We start from the raw sequence: 23,656 nt of genomic DNA, 5'->3' as shown, positions 1-23,656 counted from the left end.
GTTGAAAAAGTGAAAAATTAAGTACCTTGCTTTAAATATGTCTATTGAGATGCTCTTAAACTTGATCTCCATCTTTTCAACAAGTTCTGTTTTTTTTGTTTTTTTTTTTTTCCTTTTTGTGGAGAACGGGGTCTCGCTATATTACCCAGGCAGGTCTCGAACTCCTGGGCTCAAGCTATCCTCCCACCTCTGCCTCCCTGAGAGCTGGGATTATAGGCGTGAGCCACCACGCCCGGCCCTAATCTCCTGTTCTTATAAGGACGTGAGTCCTGTTGGATGAAGGCCCACCCTAATGACTTCATTTAACCATAATCACCTCTTCAAAGACCCTGTCACCAAATACAGCCACATTCTGAGGTTCTGGGGATTAGGACCTGAACATGAGGATTTGCGGAGAACCCAGTTCAGTCCGTAACACTCCCTCTCACATCATGCCGCATGTCATTTACATGTCTTTGCTGTCTGTCTGGCTCTTGTAGACTTTGCGTTTTCACCCCTATCTTCCTGTTGGAAGTCTTGGTGAATGATCAAGGGAGAATGTAGGCCCCAGAATGGAAGGAGTGTCTCAGGGACATTAGAGAGAGGGAAGCAGAGAGACTGCCCACCCACCCTTCATCCTCGTGACTGTTGCAAGGACCGGGCCTGGGTGAGGCTGAGGAGGAGTGCACCTGTTCAGAACGCAGTGAGGCTGAGTGGGAAGCTAGTTGGCAGTCCTTCTAGGGAGCATAGCTGATTAAAATAATTATATTAACTGACCCTCAAAGACACTTATTTATAGCCACGGCGACACGTTATTAAGGATCTAATTTGGATCAGGACTCTGGGAATCTTATTTTTAGGCCCAGAAGAGAGCCCTGCAGGCAGGTGACCAGGAGGTCTCAGATGGCTATGTATTCACTCTCTCGAGTCAGGGATTCTGAAGGTGGGAGGCAACTGGAAAGGTCGCGCCAGCCCACCCTTCCCCACAGTGATGTCTGTTGCCCTCCTCCAATGTCCCTCTTCTTAAATGCCTCCTGTGCCAGGGAACCTGTTTCCATCCACGGAGGCCCCTCCTATCCTGTGAAAGTCAGGCTCTACTGAAAAGCAAGAGAGAGCTTTCTCTTGAAATCTTCTGTCTGCTGGTTCTGGTCTCCCCTTGGGGATGGACAGAATACATCTGACAACTGGGCCGCTCTCTTCAGGTCCTTGAAGACAGGGCTAAAGCTCTTCTTGGCCTCCACTGCTCCAAGCTGGGGCCCCCAGTTCACCATCCCCTCCCAGGAGATAATTGCAAGAGCCTTCGCTGCCCCGTTTCTCGGAGGATGTGAATGTTCAGTTCTGCGGTCCAGCAACTCCTCCAATGCCTGCCTCCTGGGGATAGCTGTAATTCTGGGTTGAGATGAAAGTTGGCCAGTTGAAGTCAACTGGCCTTTGGTTGAGGGCCTATGGTGAAAACAGACTTCGTCTAAAAAGAACTCAGTCAGCAGGCACCTGCACTTTGGAATCAGGGAGGAGAAAGATGGAGGCTAGGTACTGACAGAGGGGTTTTCCTCGTGTGAAGGGCAGCACCAGGCCATGAGATGACCCAGGGCAGGCCACAGCCATGGAGGGTTAGGGCACAACACCCTGGTGGGTGGTCTTGCTGGGAAGTGTACATTTGGGTTTTGGTTTGCCAAACTCACCCTGCCCAATCCTAGTATGAGCACACCATGAATGTCAGATGGCATAGAGTAAGTACACCTGGAGCCCATCCTGAGACCCTGAGCTAATGTCTTCACTCCTCTGATCTCTGGGTTCCACCTGCCTCCTTCATTGTTTGAAGAGTGGAACAGACCGATGCCTATGAATAAACAGAAGCTCCAGCGCTCTCCACAGATGTCACAGATGAAAGATTAAAAGCTGCTTCTGCACGCACAGATATTTATATTGTAGTGCCAAACAACATCAGAATAAAAAGAAATAATTTTTAGATGTGGGAAAATCAGACTCTAGAAGATGTTTTATAGGAGCTATCATGGTAGGATGGGGCTAATTGTCCAAATGCCTATTTTCCTCTGCTTCCTTTTAAAGTTCTCTCTCTCTTTTTTTTTTTAATTAAAGCAAGGAAATAAGCAGTATATGTGTGTGGTGTGTGTATGTGTATGTGTGATGTGTGTTTAGTATGTACGCTCTGTGTGTGTGTGGTGTGTGTGTGACATGTGCATAGTGTGCCTAAGTGTACTGTGTGTGTGTCTGCGTATGTGATGTATAGTGTGTGTGTGTGTGTGTGCTGTATGTGTGTAGTGTGTATGTGGGTAGGGTATATATGTGTGATATGTGTGGGATGTGGCGTGTTTGTGTAGAGTGCATGGTGTGTGGGTATGTATGTGATACGTGTGTATGGTGTGTATGTATATGGTACATGTGTGTATCTGGCATATACATGTGAATGTGTGTGTGTCATGTGTGTGGTGTGTGTATGGTGTATGTGTGTGTGGTATGTGTATGTGGCATTATGTGTGTGTGACGTGTAGTGTGTGGTGTATGTATGGTGTATGTGGTGTGTGTATATGTATGTGTGTGTATATATATATATGGTGTGTGTGTAGTGTGTTTATACCACTTGTGTGTGTGTGTGTAGCGTATATATGTGTGATGTGTGTATAGTGTGTACGTGTGTTGTGTATAATGTGTGTATAGTATGTGTGTGCTGTGTGTATATTTGCTGAGTGTGTGTATATGTGTGGTATGTACATGGATGGTGTGTGGACATTGCGTGTATGTGTGTTATGTGTATATGTGTGATATGTGTATATAATGTATCTGTATGTGTGTGAAGTGTGTGTGGTGTGTGTGAGTAGTGTGTGATGTGTGTATATGTGTTGGGTGTGTATTATGTATGTGTATGTATAGTGTGTGTGCTGTCTATGTGTGACATGTGGTATTTGGTGTGGGTGTGTGCAGTGTATGGTGTGTGTGTAGTATGTGCTGTGTGTATGTGTATGGTGTGTGGTGTATGGTGTGAAGTGTGTGTGTAACATGTATTGTGTTATCTGTGTGGTGCATGGTGTGTGTAGTGTGAGTTGTGTTGTGTGTGATGCTTGGTGTGTGTATGCGTGGTGTGTGTTATGTGATGTGTATGTGGTATGTAGTGTGTGTTGTGTTACGTGTGTGGTGTGTATTGTGTGTTGTGTGTAGTGTGAGTTGTGTTACATGTGGTGTGTATTGTGTGTTGTATGTGCATTGTGTGTGTAGTGTGAGTTGTGTTATGTGTGTAATGTGTGTTGTGTAGTGTGTTGTGTTACATGTGTGGTAGGTATTGCGTGTTGTGTGTAGTGTGTTTAGTGTAAGTTGTGTTATGTGTGTGGTGTGTAGTGGGAGTTGTGTAATGTGTGTATTGTGTGGTGTGTGTAGTATGAGTTGTGTTATGTGTGCAGTGCGCGGTGTGTAGTGTGTGGTATGTGTTGTGTTACATGTGTGTTGTGTGCTGCATGTGTGGTGTGTGTCTATCCGTTGGATGAGTCGGGCTACCTCTCTAAGGGCAGGAGGCCCTCTTGCTTGCTTCATTGCCCACCCCGGTTTTCTCCTCCACTGCCTCAGCTGGCATAGTTGTGCTTGATTTAGCTCAAGGAGCAAAGTAAGAGAATCCAAGTTTTTGGACCAAACAAATGGCTAGAAATTGTGCTTCTAAAGTAGTTTTTGGTGGCTCTTGTAGAGAAATCCTGGTTGCTTGAAATGAGATAAGAGTTTCCCAAGTTAGACCCCAGTAAGATGGCAGATCCTGTGTACAGGCTTTAAAAATGATTAAATTACTCATTCAGTATGATCAGGATTATGGTCGAGTGCCTTCTTTCTGCTCTTCTGTCTGACTTGCAGCTAAAAATAAAATTCAGGAATTAGATTCTTCTTTTTCTTCTCCACTGAAGAGCACCCTCTGTGGTAGCTGGCACTGGTTAGGAGGGGATTCCCTGCCCAGAGCCCTCGTGTGGGGACAGGATCTTCCAGCAGCACTGAGTGTTTGAGGTAGGGTGCCAGGGCTTTGGTTTACATTTCTGGGGTGAAGCTCTTCTGCTACCCTGCCGTTCCTCCATCTGAGGCCACCTGAGTCTTCCCTTTGTGGCACACAGTGAGCAGCCTTAGTGACACGATTCTGGGCATCACCTCCTCAGTTTGCTGAGTCTCCATTACATCTGTGGCACCATTTAAGCAGCCCATAATCATTTGTGGAGTAAATTAATATAGTACATGTCTCAGGCCCTCCCCAGGATTGGCATAGGGAACTGAGAATTCCACCTGTTTCCCTTTCCTGGATCCCTGCAGTTGGTGACCAGTGGAGAAGATGGCCCTGGGGTTTCTTCCTCAGCCCCCAATTCCTACATGCCTCCAAAAGAACCTCAGAGAGCAAAGGGAGCCAGAGGCATCCGACCCTGGCCTCCTTCTCACCACAGCTGACAGAAGGAGCAGAATCTTGGCAGCATTGTTAGGTCTTCATCTGCTATTAGCTGATTAAAAAGTTAAAAAAAACATCTGTATCCCTCGGTAGCCCAGCCTGTTCCTTGCTGCAGTTGAAGAGTGACTGAGGAGCGCTCAGCGGCTTCCCGGCCACCGTGGTGCTGTTTTTGGCCTCAAACCCGTTGTGAATTGCTATCTTTCCCCCCAGCCATCAGCCGGAAGATCCATTAACAAATTAGAATTCCCTCTAGAGTCAGAATGGCTTTGGTTTCTGGGTTCTAAATGACCTTGATTTTAATTACCATGCCATACAGGTTTGGACGAAGACACCATCACTGAATCCCTGCTGAGGCAGCAAAGAGCTGGGGTGTTCAGTTTGGCCACACTTCTGGGCTCGTGGGTGATACCTCTGAAGTCCTTATTGGTTTCTAAAGGTCTATGTGCCAATCCCAGTTTCTCAGTCAGCTGCTAGTGCATTCACACACCTCTGAGAACTTTTCCAGCACCCCCGGTAAGCTTGCTCTAGGCCCTAAGGAGTCCCCTCTGGCAACTGTTATATTCAGGGACCCTTCTCAAGACAATTTTCTTGAGGAGACACAGTTCTGGTGCTGCCACCAAAAAGCTGTGTTTTTCTTAGGTGGCTAGGCAAACTGTGCAGAGTGGTGCCTGCTCTTCACCTCATCTCGAAGGAGGACGTCTTGACCAGAAATCCTCCTTCTCCAATACACTGAAAGGAAAGGGTTGTAATTTCTGTGATGTAGGGACTTGGTGGTGTGTGGATCTCTAACTGCATCCTAAGTTGTCTAATATTGATGAACCAAGGAGAAGCGGGGTTCCTGTTTAGGCCTTTGAAGGTATTGGGTGGAGAGAACACAGGATGGGCAGGCAGGTCCTACAACAGTCAGCAAAGTATATGGCTAGAGCAAAAGAAACTTGGTGTAAGTGCAGATTTAGGACTCAAACCACTCGACCTTAAGGTGCTTGGGGTGAAGGGGTCGGGGAGGGTGGTGGGGATTGTGAAGTGTGTGGCTTGCCTGCAGAATTTACTGTTCTCTGCTTTCATTATACACAGAAGAGTAAGAAAAACCAGCATCCGGAGACCAGGTTGGGTTAAGACTCTGTACTAATGACAAGTAGTGCAAGAAACATTTGCTGGACACCTACTGAGTGCTGGGAACTGGGTACTCAACACGTCTCCGTGAGGAAGGGACTGTTATTTCTCTTTTCTCAAACTGTATTAGTTTGCTAGGCCTGCGATGACGAAGTACTACAGGCCAGGTGGCTTACACAACAGAAATTAATTTTCTTACAGTTCTAGAGGCCAGAAGTCTGAGATCAAGGTGTTGGCAGGGTTGGTTCCTTCTCTGGGCTGTGAAGGAAGGATCGGTTCCAGGCCTCTCTCATTGCCTTGTGGAAGACTGCCTTCTTCTCCCTGTGTATATATCATCTCCCTCCTGGATATGTCTGTGTCCTAATTTCCTCTTCTTCTAAGAGCACCAGTCATATTGCATTAGGACCCACCCTAATGACCTCATTTTAATCACATCTTTGAATATGCTGTCTCTGAATACATCCCATTCTGAAGTAGTAGGCATTAGGACTTCAATGTGAATTTTTGGTGGGGAACAAAAATTGGCCCTTAATAGGCACAGAGGGGCTAAGTAACTTGTGTGTAGACACAGAGCTATAGGAAATGATGGCAGGCATTCTGACTCCAGAATCCCCTGACAGTTCTGACAGTTTGAGACCAGCCTGGCCCACGTGGTGAAACCCTGTCTCTACCCAAAATACAAAAATTAGCCGGGCATGGTTGTGCGCATCTGTAGTCCCAGTTACTTGGGAGGCTGAGGCTCGAGAATCACTGGAACCCGGGAGGCGTAGTCTGCAGTAAGCTGAGATCGCACCACTGCACTCCAGCCTGGGTGACAGAGTGAGACTCTGTGTCAAAAAATTAAAAATAAATAAAAATAAAAACAATGAAACAATATGATTGTACTATTCAAAGGATAATACTTAATTTGCAAACTTAATATTAATTCCTAGTGTACTACCAGAATGAGATCTGCTAACAGGATAAAAGTTTAAATCAGATGGTCAATGCCATATTTTTTCCTTCCATGAATACATCTCCAGGAATGTGTACATAACCTCATCAGGAATAGCTTCAAGGTCAAAATTCCTGGTCCCTGTAAATGTAGAACTTGGTGAATGGCCAAGTGTCCCTGCTGTGCCTCCGTGCCCTTTTGGAGCAGCCTTTCAGAAGCTTCTGGACTCTCTGACCACTGTCTTCTCTCAAGTCTGGAAACTTGGGAACTTGCCTTGACCTTGAGTTGGCTTTCCCTAGGGGCAAATGCAGGCATTGGCGGATAAGGCTTTGGCCTTTAGTCTCTGGCGGCTCTGTGTGTCCACGCACCTCTGATGCTGTGACATAGAGTTCTGTCACTGGATTCTATGACTGAGGATGAAGTCCAACTAAATTGCCATGTCTGGAACCCTGTTGTATCATCGCATTGGCACCCTGGAGTCCCTTGAGATCCCCTATTTGCTCAGCATTACATCTGCTGAGCACTGCTCAGTCAACATTAGTGAAGACAACTGCTTTGGAGACGGACTTGCCATCATCAAAAAATGCAACCAACAGAGAACTTGATTAAAGTGTAGTTATTTGGGGTGAAGTGTGTCCTGCCAACAATGTGGCAATACAGGCATGAATTAGGATGAAAACTGACACACTCACTGAGTCTCAGCCTCTGAGAAGCAGCTGCAATGTAAGAGTTTTTTAAAAACTGGTGAATCTGTAAGGCCAAGAGCCAGGAGAGGTGATGGTGCTTGTCAAATGGAGGTGGCAATGGCTTTATGACATGATGTCCTTCACAGTCTGGCCTAGAAGTCACCTCAAGATCACAGGATAGGCTCTGCGTTCCTCTAGCTGGATTTTTTCTAGCACAGAGGTCTAGCTTTCTTTTTTCTTTTCTCTACTTTTTCTTTTTTTCCTTCTCCTCTTTCTTTTCCTCTCCTCCCCTTTCTCCCCCTCCCTCCCTTTTTCCCTTCTTTCAGGTCCTGTGTATGTGATTGCAACTTCACTTCTGCTAGGGCTGTCCAATCAAAGGGGATAACCTACGTCCCTCATGGGCATCAGCATCCCACGTGACAGAAAAGGCAAGCCCTCAGTTCTGTGAGTGGGCATCACAGCAGACAGAAATGTCCTGCATGGGAGGCTTGTTTGCTCATATTCTCCCCTCCTTACCTTTCTGGTTCCTTACTCTCTCGCTAGAGCTACATTCAGCCTGTCTCTTGCATCAGTCTTTCTGTGACTATTGAAGCCTTCAATGGTTGATTATATGACGCAGTGAACTTGTTTCTTGTAGTTGATTGTAATTTAACATATATGTATATGTTGATTATAATTAACATATATGTAATATGTAGTATTTGTTTGTGTACTTAATTGGCCTTTGTCTCTCACTAGAGAATAAGCTCTTTGAGGACAGGAATCCCTTCTGCCTATTTCACTATTGCACTCCAGAACTCATGCAGTATGTTCTCAATGCGTGTTTGTTGAATGACTGAGTGAGCATCATTTGGGCTCTCTAACCACCCTCTGAGATACATGGGTGGCTGTGTCAATTGGGCTTTGGAGAAGAAGAAGCAGCTAGCTAGCAGATGACGCTGGCCTGGGCCTTCTTAGCACAGTGTGTTTGGCTTAAGAGGACCACAGTGATATCAGTCACTCCCCTGCCCACAGGGAGCTTGCTGTCTAGTTAGGGAGACCAGGTGAAGTAAGGGAGAGTAGGTATAGGGAGTCCCTGCTAAGGCACTGAGGATGGAGGAGTGAGGGCAGCCAGGCTTCAGAGGGGCAGAGAGGTGTGGGCCAGGAAGAGGTGGATGCAGCCCTGGGCCTCACAGTCTGTCTTTGCCTTAGCTCCTGATGCTCCTGCCAAGGGTGTGCCCTTGCTGGGCATCCTAATTCCTGTCAAGCAGCCCCAGGAGGTGCCATCCTGGAGCCAGAAGGAGGGTCCAGCAAATTTGCCTTACCATTTGCATTAAAACGCCCTCCACAGCTGTAGCCTGACTGGTGCCCCTGGGTCTGCAGGTATCAGCTTTGCACTTAGTTGAATCTCCAGCCTAAAGGGTCCTTCCCAAAGCCCAGGGAAGGCAATGCAGTTTCCTGTCAGCTGTCTTGGGAACCAGCTGTGGGCAGGGATCCTGGCCTATGCAAAGGCCTCGCTGCCATGCTCAGCGTCATCAGAGACTGTGTGTTTGGTCTCTGGGTGGAGACCGAGAGGGACTCAGGCTTGGCCATCTCAGAACTTAATATTTGTGTTACCAAGTGTGTGTGTGTTTTATTTTGGGGTGTGCTGAAGTGTCTCATCTATTTTTGTTTTAGAATTTTTGCTATTCCTTTGTTACCTACCCAAGTTGATTTACACACAGCCGCCATCCTGTGCAGAAGGCAGGTAATTGGCCACTTCAGCCATGGGCTAATGGAGGGAAGCAATGCATTTGATGAAACAAGTTAAGCAATAATTTAGAAACTTTCTATCTAAGCCCTTGTGTTATCATATCCTCCCAGATTTATCCTCTTAACTCTGTCCAACTCAGACAATAGTCAGAATGTCTTTTCCCTTCCTGTCCTCACACCAGTCTGGGTCAGCTGTCAAGGACGTGGGCACCCTGAGGTACTTAAAAGAGTTTCTCTTAGAAGGCTGGGAGCCTGACTTCCCGTCCTGACCCTGCCTCTCACTGGCTGTGTGACTCTGACCCACTCACTTAACCTCTCTGAGCCTCTGAAGCCGCATTTCTCAAGTGCAGTAGTGATATTGAATGGCCCAAAGGCAACGGGTAACACCAGACCAGGGATTTCTAGATGAAATGCTCTGGCTTACTTAGCATGACTCAGATCCGCTGCTTCCCAATTAACAACTGGGAAGCTTCTTTAGAATTTTTTTTTTTTTTAATGGAGAGATATCAAGATTTAAAATGACATTAAGAAGGCTTCTTCCTGACTGCAGTGTGTCCTTCAAGGATCATCTCCCCATCTGCCTTTCTGTGTACTAATGAGTCCAAGAAAGGGGAAAGGGGCAGCCTGGTAGAAAATGGAACAATTTATCTGTAAAGGGCCTCCCACGCTTCCGAGCGTAGCAGATGAAGGGTCTGACTTGAGCCTCTCAGAACCCAGGAGAAAGAAACAAGGCTCACTCATCCTGTAGCCCAGAGGAAGAAATTCTAGCACCCAGAGAGGTCGAGCAAGTCCCACAAAACCACACAGCAATTTGATGGCAATGGCTGGACCAGGAACTCGGGGATTTTGACTCCTGATCTCGTGCTTCTCAAACTTTAGTGTGCACAGGAAATCTGAGGGTCTTGTGGCAATGTAGCTTTGGGAGGTCTACGGTGGGGTCTGAGATTCTGGTTTTCTGATGAGAGCCGTGGAGATGCAGATGCCGCTGGTCTCTGGAACTTACTTGGAATAGCAAGGGGCTCCATAAAGCTGGGAGGGTGGGGTCTTTGCAGCCCAATCTAGGAGGGAAGTAGCCCTTCCAGCTCCTGTCACCTGTCCCACTTCCTGTTACTAGTTTGCCTGTTACCTCCTTTCTTTCCCTCATGCTCCTAAGACCTGCGCACTCCCTTCTCCGCCACCCTCTGTGCTTCCCCAGCCCATTTTCTGTGATTCCCTCTTGCTCAGCCTTTAAGTAAACAGCACTTCTCAACTGGGTTCCATGAGGCCTCCTGGCCCAGGAGCCTACTGCTCTGGGCTCACAGTCCCTGTTCCATGGAGATTCGAGTGCCTGAATTAACTCCCTCGTGGAGCAATAAACCACCCTGAGTGCTAACCTAGTTTGTATTTTTAGCATATACTCCATCAATTACTTAACTTGCAGAGCGGCTCCTCTCTGCTCATGGGGGAGGTGCCGCCCAAGAGTGTCCTTCCTCAGGCTTTTGTGAGTTGCCCCTCTCCTTGGTCCCACCTCCTGTGAGGTCAGAATCCTTTCTCCTTGATGCTGTATCCTTGGTATTTAGGAGGCAAAGGTTATTCACCCCATTTTATAGAAACAGAGGAAACACTGAGGTCCAGATAGGGTGGCAACACAGTACAGTGTGATGGTGCCAAGAAGCAGGTCTCCTAAGCCCTTCATCTTCCCACTGCGGGGAGGTAACAAATGGTGGTAGGTGGTACCTTCCCAGGCCACACAGGGCTGGAAGACTCTCTCTGAGCCAGTTTTGCAAGATAGTGGTATGAAGGGAAGCTGGTAGGGACCATGCACTGTGTTACCTCGGGTAGAAGTGATCTCCTAGCTGTGGATTTTACTTGTAAAGTCCAGCCAGAAAACCTACATGCTGGGAGAATGGGGCCAGGACCACTTTAGTCAGTGGTTTCTTCCACCCTCTCCCCGCCCCAGGAGGACCTTCAGCCATCCCCAGATAAGTCAAGACTTGGTCTGAGTTTCATCAGAGTTTCTCCCACCTCTGGCAGAGGCATGGATCAGCAACACTCCACCAAGAGGCCAGCAAGATGCTGGCTGTTTCCCAAGCTGGGATGGGGTGAGAGAGTGTGGCTTGGAAACTCAGAGGTGATAGAGACGGCACCGGCTCCCTGCGCCAAGCTTTGCCCATGGACCCAAGGCCCGGGCATGGGACAACTTCATTCATCCCTCCACTGAGGAAACGTAAGCACTAGCTGTGTCCTAGACACCAGGCAGATGCTGTGGGTGGACGGGACTCTCTCCCAGGGGAAAGCACAGGACACAGTCCCTTTCCCAGGGGCCTTACATCTTCCAGGGAAAACTCCCATGTCTATCTATAAAGGTAAAAGCTAAAAACACCACGCAGTGTGTAAGTGCATGTGTGAGAGTGTGTGTGTTTGTCCCTGTGTGCATAGTTATGTATATAAGGGTCCTTGTGAGCATGTGAGCATCTATAGGTGTGTGTGTTTACGTGTGTGTATACATTTACATGTCTGTGTGTATGCATGTGTATTTATATGTCTATTTGAGTGCATACATTTGTGTTTATGTTTGCAAATCTGTGTTTTTATGTCTAAGTGTGTGGCACATGTGTGCGTTTATTTCTCCATGCATATATGTATTTAAGTGTATATTGTTTCTGTGTATGTCTGTGTGTATGTGTGCTCATGTGTACGTGTTAGCATCAGTATGGGTATACCTGTGTATATTTGTGTTTAGGTGTATGCATCTGTCTGAGTATGTGTGCTGTGTGTGTTTGCGTTAGTGTGTGCATGTGTCTGTGTGCCTGTTTTGTTGTGTGCATGCGAATATGTGTGTGCATGCTTCTGTGTGCATGTGTGTATATGTATGTGTATGTGTGTGTATGTTTATGTTAGTGTGTGCATGTGTGTGCTTGTGTGTATGTGTGCATGTGTGTGTCTGTGAGCATGGCACTTTGGGCTGTGCCTCTGTGAAGCCCTATAGTCAGTGGGGAGTCCCCACACAGTCCTGGCTACAGGCTGCCTTGGAATTTGCCTTTGATGACTTAGACAGGCATGAACAGGACATGTCCCCTGGGGAAGATCTGTGAGTCCATCCTGGTGTTCCCTGGGCAATGGGCAGACTCACGGGGAAGGAAGAGGAAGACAAAGCACACAGGGCCAATACTCTTGCATCTGAAACATGCCTGGGCCCATGCTGGATATGTGACAGACTCAGAAGTGAGCCAGACCTGTCTGGTTGGGGCAACAAGCCCCATAAGAGCTCTGCCTGGAGGGGGGCTGAGGCAGGAAGTGAAGAACCTCTGTGGAGGGGCGACCTAGTCCAGCCCTAAATCCAGGGTAGAAGGCTGGATGATCTGTGCCCCCACTCTCCTCAGTATTGAAATCTCGTTAAGTCCAAGACTATACTGAATCATGAATCAAGACATAGCCATGTCTGGTCCTGACTCTGCCCTCACTGTGTGACCTTGAATAAGTCGCTTGGCTTCTCTGGGTCTTGCTTCCCTCCCTATAAAATGAAGACATTGGATCATCTCTTCATTTAACAGGAACAATGAAATTCTACAGCGAAACACGTTGCCCCACAAATAGCAGGGTGGGACAAGGGTCACCACAGAAGAGCAACTTGGAAGTGGTCTAAGGATGTGGCTAAGAAAAGAGGGACAGTTCAGGGAGGCCTCTTTTGTGAAAAAAAAAAAGATTAGGGAGTACAAGTGCAGTTTTGTTACATGGATGTACTGTATAGTGGTAAAGTCTGGGCTTTTAGTGTACCCATCACCCAAATAGTGTACATTGTACCCAATAGGTAATTTTTTTTTTTTTTTTTTTTTTGAGACAGAGTTTCACTCTTATCTGGAGTGCAATGATGTGATCTCGGCTCACTGCAACCTCTGCCTCCCAGGTTCAAGCGATTCTCCTGCCTCAGCCTCCCAAGGAGCTGGGATCACAGGGGGCCTGCCACCATGCCCAGCTAATTTTTGTATTTTTAGTAGAGACGGGGTTTTACCATGTTGGCGAGGCTTGTCTCAAACTCCTGACCTCAGGTAATCTGCCCACCTCGGCCTCCCAGAGTGCTGGGGTTACAGGCTTGAGCCACCACACCCGGCCCAACAGGTAATTTTTTTATCCCACACCCCCTCACCGTCCCACTTTTTGGAGTCTCCAGTATTATTATTCCATTCTGTATGTCCATGTGTACCCAGTTTTGCTCCCACTCATAAGTAAGAACATGGACTTTTAGTGTACCCATCACTTTCTCTCTGACTTTGTTTCTGAGTTAGTTCACTTAGGATAACGGCCTCCAGTTCCCTCTGTGTTGCTGCAAAACACATGATTTCAGTTTTTTTCTAAGGCTAATATTCCTCAGTGTGCATGTGGTGTGTGTGTGTGTACCACATTTTCTTTATCCAGCCATCCATTGATGGACACTTAGGTTGATTCCACGACTTTGCTATTGTGAATAGTGCTGCAATAAACATATGAGTGCAGGTGTTTTTTTGGTCTAATGATTTCTTTTCCTTTGGGTAGATACTCATTAGCGGGATTGCTAGATTGAATGGTAGTTCTATTTTGAGCCCTTTGAGAAATCTCCACACTGTTTCAGGAAGGCTTCTTGAGCTTGGCTTTGAAGGATGAGTGGAGAGGGAGGCAGAGAGAATAATACAAGAAGAATCTGAGAGGTGGGAGAGCACAGCAGACTTTATCAACAAACATTCATATAGCACTCACTATACAGCAGAAATCATTCTAAGATAGGGGTTAGTAAACTATGGCCTGCAGAGCAAACCTGGCTCACTACCTGATTTTATAAATAAAGTTTTATTGGAACATCCATTTGTTTACATATTGCCTATGGCTGGTTTGGAGCTACAAGGACCGAAGTGAGAGATCATGGGAGTCTGTGTGAGCTGCAATGCCATAGAATATTTACTATCTGGCTCTTTATGGAAAAAGTTTGCATCCCTGTTATAAGACTTTTAAAAGCATGGACTCATTTAATTTTCTTGGCAACCGTATTGGAAAGTTATTGTTATTGTGTCCACTTTATAGATGAGGAAATTCAGGCTCAGAGAGATCAAATAGTGCACCTAAGGCCACGCAGTGAGGAAGGAGGAGATGAGACATGAACTCAGGCAGTGGACTCCAGAGAGTCTGTGTTCTGGCCACTGTGCTGTGCCAAGAGCAAGCCCCTGGGAGGAAGGCTAAGCTGAGAAGGGTCTTCAGAGCACCTCCTTGGCCTTGCCAGGTTTGTGACCAGCGCAGTGATGTCTCAAAGCTGTGTTTTGGTTACCGCAATAATGTGAATATTCAGGGACCAGCCTGCTTAATGGGGATGCTCAGTCTCCAACTGTGTCTCTCAAATGCTAGACAGTTCTTGGAGGCAACACCTACATGCTGTTAGCCAGGCACTGCTCACAAGGGTTTCTCCATAAAGACTTCCTATTTTAGCTTATTAGTCAGTGTTTGTATAGTTGCCGCGTGCTGTGGTCTGTGTCCTAGCTGCCTGCATAGATCACAAATGCTTGGAAGGCCTGGATTGTGTCTCTCTCTGTATGTTGTCCCCAGGGAGAATGGCTTCTCATCAGGTCAGAGGATTCTGGGGCCACATTCCCACTGTGAAGAAGCTGTCAAAATGCCTGTGTCCAGAGGTGCTTCAACAAGAGCAGAGGTGATGTGCAGGAGGGGCTAGTGATTGTGGCAGAGGCTGTGAGTGCCCTGCCCATGCCCCCAGCCCACTCTATTCCTGTCCCACTCAAATGCCCCTACTGTCAGTGCCTTCCCTCCCTTTGCCAGTGTGAGCCAAGATATCTGGAAGTGCCTGGAGCAAACACCCCCAGGTGCAGCCCTTGCCAATGATAGACCCTAATGGGAGTATAAATACCCCATATTCCACCCCTCAGATGGCACAGCTCTGAGGCATGTTCTATCCCGGTGCTGCCCCTATGATTTTCTGTAATGATGGAAATGTTCTCTATGTGTGCTGTCCAACATGATAGCCACCAGCCATCTGTGGTTATTGAGCTTTTGGAATTTGGTTAGTGGGACTGAGGAACTAAGTTTTTCAATTCAAGTAATTTAAATGTAGATAGCTCAATATAGCTGGTACCTTCCATGTTGGACAAGGTGGTTCTGCCCCATCTCCTAGAGGTCCCCAGTGGCATTGAGCCTTGGTTGTCTGCAGCAGTGTCCTGACTATTAACAAACCCTGCCCTCTCACTTTCCCATTTTATTTCCCCACTCCCCCACTGGTTCTCCCCTGGGATCACTACTCAGATACACTATTCATGTAAGCCATACGAAATTGCCATTTTTGAGGTTAAAAAATGGTTGAATGTCAGTATTTTCAAATGGTTAAATTTGCACTGAAATCTCCACCATACATCTGTTTCTGGGGAACCCCACCATAATAGGATGTTGAGATTTGTGCTTGTTCGTGTGTGTAAGTTGAAGTCATTCCCTGTCCAGGCGGGGTTCTAATACCAGCTCTGCTTCCAAGTGGCTGTGTGGCCTTGGAACCTCTGTGTGCCTTGGTCCTCAGGGAGGACCTGCCCATACCCCTGGGCATGGTGCCTGCCCTATCTTTAGAATGGTTGGAAGGAACAAGGGAGCTCGTAGATAGGGCTGTTTGTTAAAGACGTCAGCACAGTGAAGAGGTAAGGTGCCCTCCTGCATGGGGCCATTCTGGGGCACAGTGCCCTGGCCGCATTCTCCCTGGGTGGAGGATGCCTGCTTGTGGCTGACGGAATTCAGACAGTGTGTTTCTTTGATGCTACAGGACTGGCTTTCCTGCTGCCCCACTTCGTGTAATCGGGTCTTTTTGGCAGGGAGGACTTAGTAGCTAGCGTGAGCTCCCAAGTAGGAACTCTAGGAACATTCACTCAGGCTGCCATTTAATCTGAGTGAGAGCACGATTCGATGGGAGGCTGCTCAGGGCCTTACATTTGCTTCCCTCATTTACAAAAACACAGTAAACAGTTTAACAACATTGTGATTGTGAGGCTTTTCATATTTGGCTTTTTTTTTTTCCTGGAATGGAACCAGACAGGATGGGGGCACTGCACTTGCAGGCAACATGGGTTTTTCCAGCCCCTCCATCTTCTTGACCTTCCCAGGGATTTGTTAATGCAGCTCAGCTACCAGGCTCCCAGCATGCCTGTGTTGCCGGGAGGCTGATCCCACCAGGGACTCCAGAGGAAACCCAGAGTTCATGCCAAAAGACCTAGTAGAAGGAGTTTATATGGGGAACTAATTATAAAGGTGTCCAAGGAGATAAAAAGTCAAGCAAAAAATGGAGAGGCAGCCCAGAGAATAGCAATGGCAGGAAGCTGCTAGCATCCCTAGGGCTAGATGGGGAAGGGAGGAGCTGGTTTTCTAGAACTCAGGATCCAGCAGCACCTGGCGGATGCTGGAACTATAGAAGGTCTGCTGGACCAGGCAGGACCACAGAGGAAAGGACTCTGGGGAGGGCAGGACACCCAGAGGTGATACATGTAATGACGGAAATGTTCTCTATCTGGAGATGCCACCAAATGCAGAGAGAGGGAAAAATGTCCTGGTTTCTGGCCTGCCCCCACCCTGCGGACTTCTGCCTGCATTCCTGCTGAATAGAACAAACTTCCCTAGAAGGAAGAGTGAGGGAGCCTGGGGAGTGTAGTCCACAGTCCACAGAGGAGGGGTAAAGACTGGGTCTCAGAGCAAGCAGGCCAATGACCAACAGGGTGGCCCAAGAGCCTTTAAATGAAAGGCTGTCATCCTGGGACTGTGAATGAGCTTCAGGGGGTCCTGGCCCTTCTAGGAAGTACAGGCATATTTTGTCTCTATGTAAGCACATGCATTTCTCCAGAAAGAAAGTTGGTATCTTCAGATTCTCAAGTTGGTTTGTGCTACCAAAAGATTCAGCATAATCAATAAACGATAATCCAACCACCTTATCTTCAACATGGGAAGTCGGAGGGCTCAGAGAAACACCCATAGCAAGAGTGTCTATACTCTTGGTGCAGGGTCCTACTGGCTGTTGTCCTTCAACTGTCCTGGAAGAGCCAGCCTGTTAGGAGAGTCCCCCATCTGTTCCCTGCCTCTCCAGAATCGACTGTCCCATCTTCCCAGTCAGCTTTTCCCTGATCTCAAGCACACAGACCTGCTCGCACAGTGCACTTCTGCAGTCCGGGGAAACCATACCATGGATGTGGATCCTGGTCTAGATGCGCCACATAGTGCTCGATGCAGGCAGAGCTGGCACTGGAAAGAGAACCCAGTCTCCTCCATGCAGCCTCCCTCCTTCAGCAAACATTTGCCTTGCACCTGCCATATGCCAGACGTTTTGCTAACTGCCAGGGATACGGCACTGATCAAGATAGATGATGTCCCTGCTGTCACGGAGGTAGAAGTGGAAACAGAAAACAAACAAGAGAACAAATGCAGCAACAAGATCATTTCTGATTATGATAAGTGTGGAGATGATAATAGAGCAGGGTGCTGGCAGACAGTGATGCGGGAGTCTGGGGCTACTTTTGGTGGGGAAGGTTTCTCTCCGGAGGTCTTGTGTAAACTGACATGAGAAGGATGAGAAGGAGCCAGCTTTCCAAGGTCTCCAGAGAAAGTATGCCAGATGGGGACAACAGCCAGTGCAAAGTCCCTGGGGCGGGAATGAGCAGAAGAAGAAGAATCCGTGCCTGTGTGGCCAAAGACGAATCCTGCCTCACAGTCTTTGACTCTTTTGACTTCCCTGCAGACTCTTCTTGCCTCCTGCAGACTCTTCTTGCTTCCCTGGGTGAATAGGTGGCAAAGAATGCTTTCCTTAGCCATGCTCCCTTGTCAGCACAGTGCCTGGCAGGTGGCTGGAAGCCACAGCTGAATTTTTGCAGTGTCTTTGAGATGCCAGGAGGATGGCAGATCATTTCTGTACAATTCATCAGCCACACAAAAGCCCTGAGATCAAAGAGCATGGACTTAATTTATTTTGTTTGTTTTGCAGAGGAAATAGTGCTTCCTTGGACTGAAAGCTCTGAGGACTAAGAACTGAATGGAAAGGGGGCGTTTGGATTAAATGAATGGGCTGGCCAGCTCTGACCCAGTTTTCACCCAGTGCAGCAGCGATGGGGGAGGGAATTGCCTTCTGGCTCTCTGCTCTGGCCCAGGGGCTGGTCATTTCACGGGGCTGGGCCTTCTGTGTGAGTCAGGCTTGATGGAAGTGTCCTTGAAGTTGATTCATGGGGAGGAGAGGAGGGGAACCGGGAGTTGTGGCCTCAAGCCCTGCCTGAGTTCATCCTTGGATCCCTCAGGCTTGCTTGACACTAGCTCATCACCTTAGCAATGAGGACAGGTGCAGATTCGGGTGAAGCTCACCTACATTTCATAGGAACCTATCAAATGTGAACAAACTAGGAGAAGGAAATCACTGAGCCTCACATGGCAAAGGAGCACTCAAAGTAGGGAATTCTGAGGAAGCCTAGAATGGGCTGGGCAGGGAGGGCAGGGGACAGTCCCACTCATCATCGTGACCAGGCTGGACCTGTGATTACAGTGAGTGAGACTTGGCCAGGAGAGGCTTGGGTCTAGGAGTCCTGGGTTCGAGTTCCATTAACTATTTGACCCTGAGCTGGTGACTTTGTCTTTTTTAGAAGCCTCAGCCTCTTCACCTTTCGAGTAGGGGTGAGGATACCTGCCTGTGCTACCTCTCGGGCTTGGTGTGAGAGCCCAGTTCTGAAGGTTGGAAAGTATTGCCAAGCACATGGTAGGTACTCAGTAAATATCTGTTTGCTTAAATGAAAGAATGCATGAATAACTGAAAGAGATCAAAGCTGATATATTATTCTAGAACTTTATGACTATAGGGAATGAAGATTAATATGGCAAGGATAAGGAGGAAGTTAAAGCCAACTGCTACAAGGTACCTGTGGTGGGGGGTCCAGTGTCTTAGTGGCTTGGCCAACTCTTTCAGGTGCCCTCATCTCAGAAAGATCAATGGTGCAGACAGACTGCAGTTTATCCAGTTCACATTGGATGTATGCCTTGGATCCGTATCCCTAGGATACTTGGGCCCATTTTTTGATTTCTTGCTCTTCTAGATTGTTTTAGACAGCAATCCATATGAAGATCTGAAAAGAGAATATAGCCCAAGAGTGATGAAAGGCTGCAACCATGACATTTTGAGTATGCTCCACTAATTAAAAATTAAGTTGTTAATTCCCAAGTAAAGAAGGAAAATGTGAGGGCATCTGAAGAAGAGAACATGTTCATGTACCGTGATTGCTGACCAACTCTTGGTGTAACAGACAGAACTTTATGAATGAGGAATGAGGATTCATCTAACTTAGGGTAGAGTGAAAGGGGTTCAGGAAGGCTGAAACACAAAACTGGTAAAAACTGCTAAAGATAGCCACAGACATTTGTAAAATTATAGGCAGAGAATTAGAAGATGAACGAGATAGGAGAGTATCACTGCTTAGGAAGTGTGACACTGTTAGCAAACAGAAACAAACTAGAAAGTGAGCATTTCTGTATTTTTTTCTCTCGTCTCTATCTAGGATTACTGTCTTTAGAACAAAAAAGAGAAAATCTCTTGCATGGAACTAGAGAGGCACTTCGAAATGCATTTCTAGGACCAGAGGGGCTCTATGGCTGGGTCCTGAAGTACACTGTAGATGTGATTGCAGAACTGGGGAGTCTTTTGATGGACTTTTTTTTCATTATGGGTTCAATTTTTCTGCCTCTTTGAATGCCTGGTAGTTTTTGATTGGATACCAGACATTGTGAATCTTATCTTGGTTGCTGGATATCTTAGTACTCCTATAAAACATTCTTGAGCTTATTTTCTGGGACATGATCAAGTTGTATGGAAACAGTTTGATCTTTTTTGGGTCTTGCCTTTGAGTTTTATTAGGTGGGACCAGAGCTCCCTTAATCTAGGGCTAATTTTTTTCCCCACTGCAGAGATGGTGCTATTCTGAGTACTCTACCAGGTGCTCTGTGAACTTGAGGTTTCCACTCTGGCTGGTGGGAATGTGAACTGTTCCCAGCCCTGTATAAACTCTGAGAAATGTTCTATCTGCTCCTTTAGGGTGTTTCTGTCCCCCACCTTGGATAGCTTTCACACATGCCTGTGTCGACCAATACTTAGCTAAAGACTCAAGGGGGTCCCTCTGCTGATCTCAAGTATTCACTGGGCAGCTCTTTCCTTTCTGCTGCCCTGGCCTGTGAATTCCAGCCTCCTTGGCCTCCCTGGAATCCAGCCTTCATCTCCTCAACTCAGGGAGACATCTGGGCCCTGCTGGGGTCCCCCTTTTTTCTGCTGTGGCTTGGACACTCTCTCCAGACAGGAAGTTGAGGCAACTATAGGGCTCACTTCATTTCTCCTCTCTCAGGAATTGCTATTCTTCCCTGACTGAGCTCCAGTGTCTGAAAATCATTGTCTCAAATGTCTTGTCCGAATTTTTAGTTGTTTCAGGTGGGAGGAGAGATCTAGTCCATGCTACTTCCTTTGTAGAATCTTTGAATGGTGAGAATGGTGAGATAAGATTTTTTTTTTTTTTTTTTTTTTTTTTAACCTCTAGCATTCTGGAACTTTTTGTACTTGTTAGAATTTCTCAATGGGTGTTAGAAGATGGATTCTGGAGCCTGTAGTCTAATGATGTCATGGCTTATCTCTGGAAATAATCTTGATTGGATTGTTAAACTGAGTGCTTAGGAGCCCTTAGAGAGGCAAATGCTAGTCACAGAGGCCAAGCTAGACTCTCTGCAAACAGGTCAGGCTGGAATCCCCAGTTATCAAGGGACTGAAGTTAACCTGAAAGGTTTCCTTTACCATGACTTAAACTAAGGTGCATGATAATGAGTGTTAACTGGGTACCAGGCTTGCCTTTATGCCAGGTTCTGTCCTTATAGCAACCCTGTCAGCTAGTTACCTCCATCCCTGTTTTCCAGATGAGATAAAGGAACTTTCCCAAATTTAGGGTCCAAATTCACATCTGCCCACCCTTAAATGAGATGCTGCATTGTGCAGCATCTTTCTTAGCATCTTGATTAGGGAGAATCCAAGAGCTGGAACTTGAATATGAATCAGTAAAACAGAAACAAAGAATCAGACACAAGATAAAGGATCCCTCTTTGTCCCTGAATTGAGATAAGAAAACATCATCAGAAGCAGATGGAGGCTAAGTACTTATTCCCAGAAAAGGCCTCATTTTTAGAAGGGTATTTAGAGATTATTTAGTCCCCAACTTATAGCTGTGGTTGACAGAAGCCAAGTGGCCAACAGCTCTTGATGTGGTGTCATACTCATGGGCAGACAGAAACTTCCCTGACAGGATTTTCCCTTAAACCTCTGTCGCATGAAGGGACTTTTTTTACGCATTTATAAAGTATATAATTACTATCCCAGTAGCTAGATACAACCTTGTCAATTATAAATAAATCATCACCTCGCCTCCTCATCACCACCCAAATGTCTTTCACGCTCCAATTTAATTAACCCACTTACTTTACTCTCTAATAAACTTTTGCAAAAGTTACCCCCACTTTCCAGCTCCATCTAGCAAAGAATGCTGGCTGGATGTCAGCCATGTTTTGGGCCCCCACCTGAATCTCCGCCTCAAATGTAACTCAAATGTGATCATCTACCCTACCTAGCGTCTCACATGAAGACATGCGGTCTGGGACATGACCAGGAGGCATGGCCCATTTTACTGCCTGGATTGCCCTGGGGGTTGTGGCAGGTGAAAAGATCAGAGAATGAGAAATTCCTTCCTCCTTCCAGAGGCCAGGTGGGACGGTGGGGGAAAGGGCAGGGGCTTGTTGAATTTTGTTAAAAAGCACTTTTCTCTCTTGGAACACCATCGCATGTCTAAAGCAGCCAAGATCATTAAGTAAATATAGGCTCTGTGCTTTTATTTTCACTGCTATTAGCAAAGTTTGTAGGAGGAAAGATACATTGAGTGGGGAGTTTAATCAAAGCCAGGAGTGTTCCACAGGAAAATACTTGTTAGGCCTAGTTTCCTGTGGTGAAAGTCTTATAAATTTCAAATATGTTTTGTGACTCTCCACAAACTTTTGTTTCCTGCAGGTTTGTAATTGAGATATATGCACTGGGGAGAAAAAACATCCAGACACCCAGGTCCTTAGAAATACAGGTGCCCTGATATGACTATAGCTTGCAGCCTTGCCCATAAAACAGGTGGGGCAGGTGCTTGAACATGTGGTTCACATGTTGCATAGAATGCGGACTCCTGGGCAGGGGCACACTTGGCCTGTATTTGAATACACCTAGACTTCAAACCCAGTTTGTGAATCACCTCCTTTAGAAGCTGTCCTTGCACCCTAGGCTGGAAGTGAGCTCTCATCCTCTGAACTTCAATTGCCCTATATCCATACCTCTGTAGTTAGGGCTCTGGTCACTTTCCACCTGGGATTTGAGTTGGTACCTGCCTTCTCACCTACTCACCTGGACTGGACTCTCCTTTGAAGACAGGGTCAAGGTTGAAGTCATCTTTGTGACCCCTGCAGGGCATTGCACATAGCAGATGTGACCTCTCGCTGGTGGTCAGATCAACTTCAAGGGCACAGGGTTCCTCTTTTCATCTGTCTGATGACTTCTGTTTAGTGTATTGCTCAAGATGACAATAAGAGGAAGATCCTCCCCCTGTTTAATTCTGGGATGCCACTGGTCAGGCTCCCCTTGTATCTTAGGGGTCCAGGGCTGAGAGCTGTGGCTTCAGCTGAGGCTCTAGGCTAAGCCAGTAGAACTTGTGTCTTGTATTAGTCTGTTCTCATGCTGCTAGTAAAGACATACCTGAGACTGGGTAGTTTACAAAGGAAAGAGTTTTAATGGACTCACAGTTCCACATGGCTGGGGAAGCCTCACAATCATGGCAGAAGGTAAATGAGGAGCAAAGTCACATCTTACACGGCAGCAGGTAAGAAGGCATGTGCAGGGGAACTGTCAGATCTCATGAGACCTTTTCACTATCATGAGAACAGCATGGGAAAAACATGCCCCCATCATTCAGTTACCTCCCACTGGGTCCCTCCTACAACACATGGGAATTAGTACAATTCAAGGTGATATTTGAGTGGGGACACAGAGCCAAACCATATCAGGTCTACTACTTTGGTAACCTCTTGGAATGAGTCTCATAGGGCCCTTCTATCCCCTGTACTCATGACAGTATGACTCTTTGGGTGGGTCCGAGGCAGGATATGACTGGTGGTCAAACCCAAACTCTTATTAGAGAAAGTATATCCTCTTACTAGTGAGATACCTTAAAGTTTTGAAAAGGAGGCTTTTTATGATAATAAAATTTTGCATTTATGGTAGAAAACTTGGCAAACACAGAAAAATTATAAAGAGAAAGCAATGTCTGTAATTCTACAATGCAGAAATCATGTTTGGGTGTATTTTATTATTATATAATGAAATGTTATTCTGAAAACATAGATTGGTTAATATACATAAATGTTAATGTGTTTATTGGTTAATATACATAATATACATAAAGCTTTAATATATACTTATTTAAAAAAAATAAGTCTGGGCACAGTGGCTCATGCCTGTAATCCCAGCACTTGGGGAGACTAAGGCAGGCAGATCACCTCAGGGCAGGAGTTCGAGACCAGCCTGGCCAACATGGCAAAACCGCATCTTTACTAAAAATGCAAAAATTAGCCAGGCGTGGTAGCGGGCACCTGTAATCCCAGCTACTTGGGAGACTGAATTAGGAGAATCACTTGAACCTGGGAGACAAAGGTTGCAGTAAGCCAAGATCACACCACTGCACTCTGTCTCAAATAAATAAGTAGGCCGGG

General features: G+C 46.6%; 2 protein-coding genes across 16 annotated transcripts in view; both read left to right on the top strand.

Moving 5' to 3' along the window:
- KCNMA1 (potassium channel, calcium activated large conductance subfamily M alpha, member 1) overlaps positions 1-23,656 on the top strand; it is a 770,521-nt gene that overhangs the window by 158,499 nt on the left and 588,366 nt on the right. The gene's annotated exons all lie outside the window — the stretch shown is intronic.
- LOC105535683 lies at positions 17,021-18,633 on the top strand. Its single transcript, XM_011974861.1, has one exon. It carries the CDS (start codon positions 17,037-17,039, stop codon positions 17,412-17,414), a length of 378 nt encoding a protein of 125 aa, XP_011830251.1. The 5' UTR covers positions 17,021-17,036; the 3' UTR covers positions 17,415-18,633.

This window comes from Mandrillus leucophaeus, unplaced genomic scaffold (assembly GCF_000951045.1).
Source record: "Mandrillus leucophaeus isolate KB7577 unplaced genomic scaffold, Mleu.le_1.0 Scaffold15, whole genome shotgun sequence".
Taxonomy (NCBI): domain Eukaryota; kingdom Metazoa; phylum Chordata; class Mammalia; order Primates; family Cercopithecidae; genus Mandrillus; species Mandrillus leucophaeus.
Note: the sequence above shows the minus strand (reverse complement) of the source record. Positions and strands in the feature narration are given on the sequence as shown.